Source organism: Fringilla coelebs (genome assembly GCF_963513975.1).
Source record: "Fringilla coelebs genome assembly, contig: SCAFFOLD_62, whole genome shotgun sequence".
Taxonomy (NCBI): domain Eukaryota; kingdom Metazoa; phylum Chordata; class Aves; order Passeriformes; family Fringillidae; genus Fringilla; species Fringilla coelebs.
Genome location: NW_028167259.1, coordinates 155,550 through 165,707, shown reverse-complemented (window position 1 = coordinate 165,707; position 10,158 = coordinate 155,550). Strand labels below are relative to the sequence as shown.

The 10,158-nt window shown below is 30.1% G+C and overlaps 1 protein-coding gene across 1 annotated transcript; it reads left to right on the top strand.

Moving 5' to 3' along the window:
• Positions 1 to 1,238: 1,238 nt before the first annotated feature.
• On the top strand, positions 1,239 to 9,765 carry LOC311166098 (uncharacterized protein; the record flags this gene model as incomplete). Its single annotated transcript, XM_084227575.1, has 3 exons — positions 1,239 to 1,293; positions 8,043 to 8,891; positions 8,972 to 9,765. 3 exons carry the CDS (start codon positions 1,239 to 1,241, stop codon positions 9,157 to 9,159), a joined length of 1,092 nt encoding a protein of 363 aa, XP_084083701.1. The 3' UTR covers positions 9,160 to 9,765.
• Positions 9,766 to 10,158: the final 393 nt, after the last annotated feature.

The window sequence follows — 10,158 nt, the reverse complement described above, 5'->3', positions numbered from 1 at the left end:
TACTTCTTTCTTATACATCACCTTCTTAGGCAGAAATGAGATGCTAAAAGAAGCCAGTGAAAGTATCTCTTGAAAATTTTTACTGGAGACAATAATAAAAAGCTATAGCAAAGCCTAGCATTTTTTATTTCTAACGTTGCTTTAGAAAGATTTTTTATATCTGGTAGATATGCACTGCAAAAGTGTCTAAGAGAAGTTCCATCCTCCTGCTCTTTTGAAGCAGCTTCTGATGCCACACTTGAGAAGTGAATAAGGATGTAAAAAGTGCATTTGATCAGCACTGTAACTGCTGCTATGACCTTACTTGATCACAGTCTCTAGTGGTTTCAACTTCCTACAACCTCCACAAAGAGATTTCTGAAGCAGTGACATACTCCATGTAATAACAAACATATCAAAAGAATTTGATGGGGAAAAGAGTTACTGAAAATATAAAATCACAGTATTGCCAAATTAGTAAAGCATATTTCAAGGCAATTTACTAAAGATGGAGATATGATATGCATTCCATAGAATGATGGAATACACTGAATGGGAAGAGACACATCAAGATCCTCGAGTCCAACCCCTGGGCTTGCATAGGAGACTCCAAAAATCCCACCCTGTGCCTGAGAGCATTGTCTGAACGCTCCCTGAGCTCTGTGAGCACGGCCCTGTGGAGCCTGTTCAGTGCCTGGCCATCCTCTGGGGGAAAAACATTCTCCTGCTATGCAGCCTCAACTTCCCTGACACAGCTTCAAGGATGTTCCCTTGGTTCCTGCCACTTTTTCAGGTGCAGTTTATCAGGGGAAATAAAGGCTACTTCACCTTTCTTTGGAGGGAATAGGCGGCCTTGGCCTTTTAAGTATCTTGATTACTTGTTTTTCCTTTACATTTTAGAAAGCTTTTTGGATGGTCTATCATTGCCCTCTCTGGAAAAGCCAACTACAAATAGGAAGCTACATCTTGAGCAGCATAATAGTATTCCCTATCATATAGTTTTGTTTAAACAAAAACCACTGCAAAACCCAAAAGCAGGCTAATCACATGAGGGTTTTCTAATGCTCACCACCAAAAGGAGACTTCTCTTGCCTGTGCTTTGATAGACATACTCTACACATGGAGCTAGCTGGAAATCCACACAAACATCGCTCCTCCTCGTTGTGAGTGATAAAATTCCCTTAAAGAGGCTCAACTGGAACCTTTTCCTGTGCTTTCCAGAGAGCACCTGAGGATTCCTGCTCTCCAGGACCAGCAGGATGGAGTTAGCAGGCCACCAGGTGTTTTTACAGCAGGTGCTTTGTGCCCATCAAGGTCATGACTGGCAGAAGTGTCCCCATGGCCGGAGCTCAGGACACAGCTACAGCTACACCGATAACTCTCTGCAAACCCACATTGAGGGGTACCTCCAAAACTGAAAAAAAATGTAGGCGAATAAAGGAGTTTCTATCTAAAGGCATTTTAAACTAAACCAGATGCTCTGCAGTTGGTAATGCCAAATAACTTCGAGAAGAGTGTCATCTGAAAGATGTTCCTTTTTTCCTATCATTTTTGCTATTCAGAAATACATATATTTGGGTGAGTTATTTCAGTAAACCTCTCTTCTAAACTCTGTATCAAGAATTAACACAAGCTCGTTGCTGAGCTCTGTGCAGTTTATCTGGAATACTACAGATATCCAGGTCAATCTGATAGCATTATAATTAACTGCCATATTTTATCAAAAAAATTTAGAATACCTCTTTACCACAGAAATCTGAGGGCTTTCATAATTTCCTTTTTTCCCCCTCCAAGCAGTATCCAGAGTGGTCTTCAAAAAACATGGATTCATGGGTAACTGAATGAGACTTGATAAGCTGGACAGAGCTGCAGGTTTTTCATTTGTCTGTGAAAATGTTACTTGAACTTAGGAACACATTTCACAGCATGTTCTTACAGCAGAAATAGAGACTCTTTAAATACACTATTTCCCTGAAGTGTCAGATGCTCTTTAATAGCATATTCATTCTTTTACAGTTCTGGGTTTTTTCTTCCTGAGCCTATCTCTGACCAAACATCAAATATGGGGAGTTTGGGTTTTTGTTTTTGTTTGTTCGTTTGTTTTGTTTGTTTGGTTTGGTTTTGTTTTGGTTTTGGTTTGGGTTTGGGTTTTTGTTTTGGTTTGGTTTTTTTTGTGTTTGTGTTTTTGTTTGTTTGTTTGTTTTGAGTTTCTGGTTTTGTTTCGGTTTTTGGTTTTGTTTGTTTTGGGTTTTTGTTTTTGTTTGCGTGTTTCAGTTTTGGTTTTGTTTTTGTTCTGTTTGTTTTGGTTTGTTTGTTTTGTTTGGTTGGTTTTGATTGGTTTTTGGTTTTGTTTGTTTTGGTTTTGTTTGTTTGTTTTGCTTTTTCTTTTAAATTTCTGTTTATTTTTTTCGGCTTTTGTTTTGTTTGTTTTGTTTGTTTTGGTTTTGTCTTTATTTTGGTTTTTGTTTGTTTGTTTTGGTTTTTGTTTTGTTTGTTTTGTTTTTGTTTTTGTTTGTTTTGTTTCTTGTTTGTTTGTTTTGGTTTTGTTTGTTTTGGTCTTGGTTTTTGTTTGTTTTTGTTTGTTTGCTTTGGGTTTTTATTTTTCGTGTTTGTTTTATTTTTTTGTTTGCATGTTTGTTTTGTTTTTGTTTTTATTTGTTTGGTTTGTTTGATTGTTTTGGTTTTTGGTTTTGTGTTTGCTTGTTTGTTTTGGTTTTTGTTTTGTTGGTTTTTGTTTTTGTTTGGTTTGGTTTTTGTGCTTGTTTGTTTGGTTTGGGTTTTGTTTGTTAGTTTTTGCTTGTTTCGGTTTTTGTTTAGGTTTTTGTTTTGTTTGTTTGTTTAGGTTTTTGGTTTTTGGGTCTTGTTTGTTTGTTTTGGTTTTGATTTGTTTGGTTTGGTTTCTATTTTTGAGTTTTGGTTTGTTTTGGTTTTTTGTTTTTCTGTTTTTTGTTTTGTTTTTCGTTTGGTTTGGGTTTTTGGTTTTGTTTTGGTTTGTTTAGTTTGGTTTTTGGTTTTTTGTTTATTTCTTTAGGTTTTTGTGTTTGTTTGTTTTTTTGTTTTTGTTTTTTGGGTCTTGTTTGTTTTGGGTTTTGTTTGTTTTGGTTTTTGTTTGTTCGTCTTGGTTTCTGTTTTTGATTTTTGGTTTGTTTGTTTTGTTTTTTTGTTTTTTTGTTTTTTGTTTTGTTTTGGTTTTTGGTTTTGTTTTGGTTTGTTTAGTTTGGTTTTTGTTTTTGTTTGTTTGGTTTGGTGTTTTGGTTTTGTTTTTGTTTGTTTCTTTCGGGTGTTGTGGTTTGTTTTGTTTGTTTTGTTTGTTTGTTTTGGTTTGGTTTCTGTTTTGTTGTTTTTTGTTTGTTTTGGTATTGTGTTTGTTTTGGTTTTGTTTTGGTTTTGTTTTGGTTTTGTTTTGGTTTTTGTTTTGTTTGTTTGCTTTGGTTTTGGTATTGTTTTTCTTTTGGTTTGGTTTGTTTGTTTTTGTTTTAGGTTTTGGTTTTTGTTTGTTTGCTTTGGTTTTTTTTCTTTGTTTGTTTTTGTTTGCTTGTTTTTTGTTTTTGTTTTGTTTTCATTTGTGTGTTTTGGTTTTGTTTGTTTTGGGTTTTTGCTTTAAATTTCTGTTTGTTTGTTTTGGCGTTTGTTTTGTTTGTTTGGTTTGGTTGTTTGTTTTTGTTTTTGGTTGTTTCTTTTGGTTTTGTCTTTGTTTTGGTTTTTGTTTGTTTGTTTTTGTTTTTTGTTTTGTTTGTTTTGGTATTTTGGTTTTTTTTGTTTTGGTTTTTGTTTGGTTTTTGGTTTTTGTTTGTTTCATTTTTTGTTTTGGTTTTTGTTTTTGTTTATCTGTTTTTGGTTTTGTTTCTTTTGGTTATGGTTTTTGTTTGTTTTTGTTTGTTTGCTTTGGGTTTTTGTTTTTCATTTGTTTCTTTTAGTTTTTTGTTTGCATGTTTGTTTTGTTTTTGTTTTTATTTGTTTTTTTATTTGATTGTTTTGGGTTTTGTTTTGTTTTTGTTTGTTTGGTTTGGTTTTGGTTTTTGTTTTGTTTGGTTTTTGGTTTTGGTTTTGTGTTTCTTTGTTTGGTTTGGTTTTTGTTTGTTAGTTTTTGCTTGTTTTTGGTTTTGTTTTCTTTGTATTTCTTTGTTTGTTTTTGGTTTTTGTTTTGTTTTTGGTTTTTTGTTTTGGTTTTTGTTTTTTGTTTGTTTTGGGTTTGGGTTTTGCTTGTTTTGGTTTTGCTTTTTGTTTGTTTTTGTTTGTTTGCTTTGGGTTTTTGTTTTTCATTTGTTTCTTTTAGTTTTTTGTTTGCATGTTTGTTTTGTTTTGCTTTGTTTGATTGTTTTGGTTTTTGTTTTGTTTTTGTTTGTTTGGTTTGCTTTTAGTTTTTGTTTTGTTTGTTTTTGGTTTTGTTTCTTTGTTTTGGTTTGGTTTTTGTTTGTTAGTTTTTGCTGGTTTTGGTTTTTGTTTAGGTTTTGGTTTTGTTTTTTGTTTTGTTTTCGTTTGTGTGTTTTGGTTTTTGTTTGTTTGTTTTGTTTTTGTTTGTTTGTTTTGGGGTTTTGTTTTAAATTTCTGTTTGGTTGTTTTGGCTTTTGTTTTGTTTGTTTGTTTTGATTTTGTATTTGTTTTGGGTTTTGTTTGTTTTTGTTTTTGTTTTGGTTTGGTTTTGTTTGTTTTGGTTTCTTGGTTTTTTGTTTTGGTTTTTGTTTGGTTTTCGGTTTTTGCTTTTGTTTGTTTGTTTTTGTCTGTTTTAGTTTTGGTTTTGGTTTGTTTTTGTTTGTTTGCTTTGGGTTTTTGTTTTTCGTTTGTTTGTTTTAGTTTTTTGTCTGCATGTTTGTTTTGTTTTAGTTTTTTATTTGTTTGTTTTGTTTCATTGTTTTGTTTTTGTTTGTTTGGTTTGCTTTTGTTTGTTTGGTTTGCTTTTGTTTTTTGTTTTGTGTTTGTTTTTGTTTGGTTTTGTTTTTGTGTTTGTTTGGTTGGTTTGTTTTTTGTTTGTTAGTTTTTACTTGTTTTGGTTTTAGTTTTGTTTTTGGTTTTATTTGTTTGTTTTGGTTTTTGTTTTTTAGGTCCTGTTTGTTTGTTTTGGTTTCTGTTTTTGGTTTTTGTTTTTTTGTTTCTTGTTTTGGTTATTGTTTGGTTTTGGTTTTTGTTTGTTGTGTTTTTTTGGTTTTGTTTTGGTTTTGGGGTTTTTGTTTTGTGTCTTGTTTGTTTTGGTTTCTGTTTGGTTTTGGTTTTGTTTTTTGTTTTTATCTTTGTTTTTGTTTGTTTGTGTTCATTTGTTTTGGTTTTTGTTTTTGTGGCTTGTTTGTTTTGGTTTCTGTTTTTGGTTTGTTTGGTTTGGTTTGTTTGGTTTGGTTTTTGTTTTGGTTTTGGTTTGGTTTTGGTTTTTTGTTTGTTTTTGGTTTTGTTTTTGTTTTTGTTTTTGTTTGTTTGTTTTGGATTGGTTTTTGTTTTTGTTTGTTTGTTTTGAGTTTCTGGTTTTATTTTGGTTTTTGTTTTTGTTTGGTTTGGGTTTTTGGTTTTGTTTGTGTGTTTTGGTTTTGGTTTTTGTTTTATTTGGTTTTTGTTTTATTTGGTTTGGGTTTTTGGTTTTGTTTTTGTTTGTTTGTTTCGGGTTTTGTGTTTTGTTTGTTTTGGTTTTGTTTCTGATTTGTGGTTTTGTTTGTTTTGGTATTGTTTTTATTTGTTTGTTTTGGTTTTGTTTTAGTTTTGTTTTGTTTGTTTTGGTTTGGTTTGTTTGTTTTTGTTTTGGTTTGGTTTGTTTGTTTTTGTTTTAGGTTTTGGTTTTTGTTTGTTTGCTTTGGTTTTGTTTTCTTGGTTAGTTTTTGTTTGTTTGTTTTTGGGTTTTGTTTTGTTTTCGTTTGTGTGTTTTGGTTTTTGTTTGTGTGTTTTGGTTTTTGTTTTTGTTTGTTTGTTTTGCTTTTTCCTTTAAATTTCTGTTTGGTTGTTTTGGCTTTTGTTTTGTTTCTTTGTTTTGATTTTGTCTTTGTTTTGGTTTTTGTTCGTTTGTTTTTGTTTTTTGTTTTGTTTGGTTTGGGTTTTTGGTTTTTTGGTTTGGTTTTTGTTTGGTTTTCGGTTTTGTTTTGGTTTTTGTTTTTATTTGTTTGTTTTGGGTTTGGTTTTGTGTTTGTTTGTTTTGGTTTTTGTTTTTGTGTCTTGTTTGTTTGTTTTGGTTTCTGTTTGGTTTTGTTTTGCTTTTTGTTTTTATTTTTGTTTTGGTTTGTTTGTGTTTGTTTTGGTTTTTGGTTTTGTGTCTTGTTTTTTTGGTTTCTGTTTGTTTTGGGTTTTGTTTGCTTTGATTTTCGTTTTGTTTGTTTGGTTTGGTTTCTGGTTTTGGTTTTTGGTTTGTTTGGTTTGGTTTTCTGGTTTTGGTTTTTGTTTTGGTTTTTGTTTTTGTTTTGGTTTGTTTGTTTATAGTTACATGTTTGTATATTTATAGTTACGCGTATATAGTTCTATGTTTATATGTTTAGATGTTTAGATGCTTATACTTACATGGTTACATGTTTATAGTTACATGTTTATACATTTATAGTTATTGTTTATATGTTTACAGTTATGTGGTTACATATTTTTATGTTTATAGTTCCATGTTTAAATGTTTATTATTGTTTATATATTTATAGTTTCATGTTTGTAGTTATTGTTTATATGTTTATAGTTATTGTTTACATGTTTATAGTTCCATGTTTATATATTTCTAGTTCCATGTTTATAGTTATTGTTTATATGTTTATAGTTTCATGTTTATATGTTTATAGTTCCATATTTATAGTTATTGTTTATATGTTTATAGTTCCATGGTTATATGTTTATAGTTATTGTTTATATGTTTATAGTTCCATGATTATATGTTTATAGTTATTGTTTATATGTTTATAGTTATTGTTTATGTGTTTATAGTTCCATGTTTATACGTTTATATGTTTATAGTTATTGTTTATGTGTTTATAGTTCCATGTTTACATATTTATAATTCCATGTTTATAGTTATTGTCTATATGTTTATAGTTCCATGGTTATATGTTTATAGTTATTGTTTATATGTCTATAGTTCCATGATTATATGTTTATAGTTCCATATTTATAGTTATTGTTTATATGTTTGTAGTTATTGTTTATATGTTTATAGTTATTGTTTATATGTTTATAGTTCCATGGTTATAGTTATTGTTTATATGTTTTTATATATAGTTTAAATGTTTATAGTTATTGTTTGTATGTTTATAGTTCCATGTTTATAGTTCCATGTTTATATGTTTTAGTTATTGTTTATATGTTTATAGTTCCATGTTCATATGTTTATAGTTATTGTTTATATGTTTATAGTTCCATGTTTATATGTTTATAGTTCCATGTTTATATGTTTATAGTTATTGTTTATAGGTTTATAGTTATTGTTTGTATGTTTATAGTTCCGTGTTTATATGTTCATAATTCCATGTTTATATGTTTATAGTTATTGTTTGTATGTTTATAGTTATTGTTTATATGTTTATAGTTCCATGTTTATATGTTTATACTCCCATGTTTTTGTGTTTGTTTGGTTGGTTTGTTTTTTGTTTGTTAGTTTTTGCTTGTTTTGGTTTTTGTTTTGTTTTTTGTTTTATTTGTTTGTTTTGGTTTTTGTTTTTTTAGGTCTTGTTTGTTTGTTTTGGTTTCTGTTTTTGGTTTTTGTTTTTTTGTTTCTTGTTTTGGTTATTGTTTGGTTTTGGTTTTTGTTTGTTGTGTTTTTTTGGTTTTGTTTTGGTTTTTGGGTTTTTGTTTATTTGTTTGTTTTGGTTTTTGTTTTGTGTCTTGTTTGTTTTGGTTTCTGTTTGGTTTTGGTTTTGTTTTTTGTTTTTATCTTTGTTTTTGTTTGTTTGTGTTTATTTGTTTTGGTTTTGTTTTGTGTGTGTTTGTTTTGGTTTTTGTTTTTGTGGCTTGTTTGTTTTGGTTTCTGTTTTTGGTTTGTTTGGTTTGGTTTTTTGGTTTTGGTTTTTGTTTTGGTTTTGGTTTGGTTTTGGTTTTTTGTTTGTTTTGGTTTTTGTTTTTGTTTTTGTTTGTTTGTTTTGGTTTGGTTTTTGTTTTTGTTTGTTTGTTTTGAGTTTCTGCTTTTATTTTGGTTTTTGTTTTTGGTTTTGTTTGTGTGTTTTGGTTTTGGTTTTTGTTTTGTTTTATTTGGTTTTTGTTTTATTTGGTTTGGGTTTTTGGTTTTGTTTTTGTTTGTTTGTTTCGGGTTTTGTGTTTTGTTTTGTTTGTTTGTTTTGGTTGTTTGTTTTGGTTTTGTTTCTGTTTTGTGGTTTTGTTTGTTTTGGTATTGTTTTTATTTGTTTTGGTTTTGTTTTGTTTGTTTTGGTTTGGTTTGTTTGTTTTTGTTTTGGTTTGGTTTGTTTGTTTTTGTTTTAGGTTTTGGTTTTTGTTTGTTTGCTTTGGTTTTGTTTTCTTGGTTAGTTTTTGTTTCTTTGTTTTTGGGTTTTGTTTTGTTTTCGTTTGTGTGTTTTGGTTTCTGTTTTTGGTTTTTTGGTTTTTGTTTTTGTTTTGGTTTTGGTTTGGTTTTGGTTTTTTGTTTGTTTTGGTTTTTGTTTTTGTTTTTGTTTGTTTGGTTTGGTTTGGTTTTTGTTTTTGTTTGTTTGTTTTGAGTTTCTGGTTTTATTTTGGTTTGGGTTTTTGGTTTTGTTTGTGTGTTTTGGTTTTGGTTTTTGTTTTATTTGGTTTTTGTTTTATTTGGTTTGGGTTTTTGGTTTTGTTTTTGTTTGTTTGTTTTGGGGTTTGTGTTTTGTTTGTTTTGTTTGTTTGTTTTGGTTTTGTTTCTGTTTTGTGGTTTTGTTTGTTTTGGTATTGTTTTTATTTGTTTGTTTTGGTTTGGTTTGTTTGTTTTGTTTGTTTGTTTTGGTTTGGTCTCTGTTTTGTTGTTTTTTGTTTGTTTTGGTATTGTGTTTGTTTGTTTTGGTTTTGTTTTGGTTTTTGTTTTGTTTGTTTGCTTTGGTTTTGGTATTGTTTTTGTTTTGGTTTGGTTTGTTTGTTTTTGTTTTAGGTTTTGGTTTTTGTTTGTTTGCTTTGGTTTTGTATTCTTTGTTTGTTTTTGTTTGCTTGTTTTTTGTTTTTGTTTTGTTTTCATTTGTGTGTTTTGGTTTTTGTTTGTTTGTTTTGGGTTTTTGCTTTAAATTTCTGTTTGAGTCTACAGCTGCAGACCAGATATACTGTAATAAGAAACTGACCTAATTCCACTTATCTCAAAGGAAAGGCCCTTATTAACCTTCATGGGTTTCCATTGGCACAATGGAAGCAATTGCATTTAGATTAATAGGGCAAGGTTTTCCTTTTCATTTCTGTCTAAATCATGCCTTTCATAAACTATAGATATATTTTTTGTTACAAATAAAACAAGGTTGAAGAACAGGACAGTTTCACTGGAAAATCTAAACAAGGCTTACTCAGCTGTACCTTTGAAACCACTCTTTTCTGTGATTGCAGGTAACCAGTACTCAGTGAAAAAACGTCATTCAAATAAATTTCTCTCTAGGTATCAAGTTCAGGATTCTGCACAAATACCTTGTAGGCATTTCTCCTCTTGCGCTGAAATAAATTTGTACTGACACCTAAAAAAGCCTACCATCTGCTGGGAGCAGGTGAACCCTTATTCTTCCTTACCTGAGATGAGCAGGCATTTAAAGTTCATTTTTCCCTGGATGTTCTTCACGTTCCTTTGGTTGGCGAGCAAAGCAAAGCCCACGTCACTGAGAAGGTCAAGAGTTGTCTGGTGAAAACTCTTAACATTAACAGAATAATTGGGCCTAGAATATTATAAAAGGTCTGGCAGAGAGAAGAAAAAAAAAAAAAAGCTAAGAAAATTTCACTCTTCTTTACCACCTGTGGAAGTCTCAAAGGTGTCAGAAATTACTTAATTGAATACACCAAATAGTTAGATTTTCAGCTTTCAGTTTAGAGCTACCACTTGTGAGCAAACAAACTGTTTGGTTTGGGTCTTGATCTTCTTAATGAACCCAAACCTTCCAGAGATTTTTATCTGAAAGTCTCTTCCTGTACAAAGCATCAATAGCTCCTGCCTTGGCAAGGATTGAGTAGATGCAATCTCTATCAGCCTCCACTTCCTTATCCTGAGTATCTTCAGTTCCCATCAATAGTGCAACTCCATCTGCTTTCACTTGCTCTGTCTTTATTTAGGAGAGTGACATTACTATTGTCTTACACAAGCTGTAT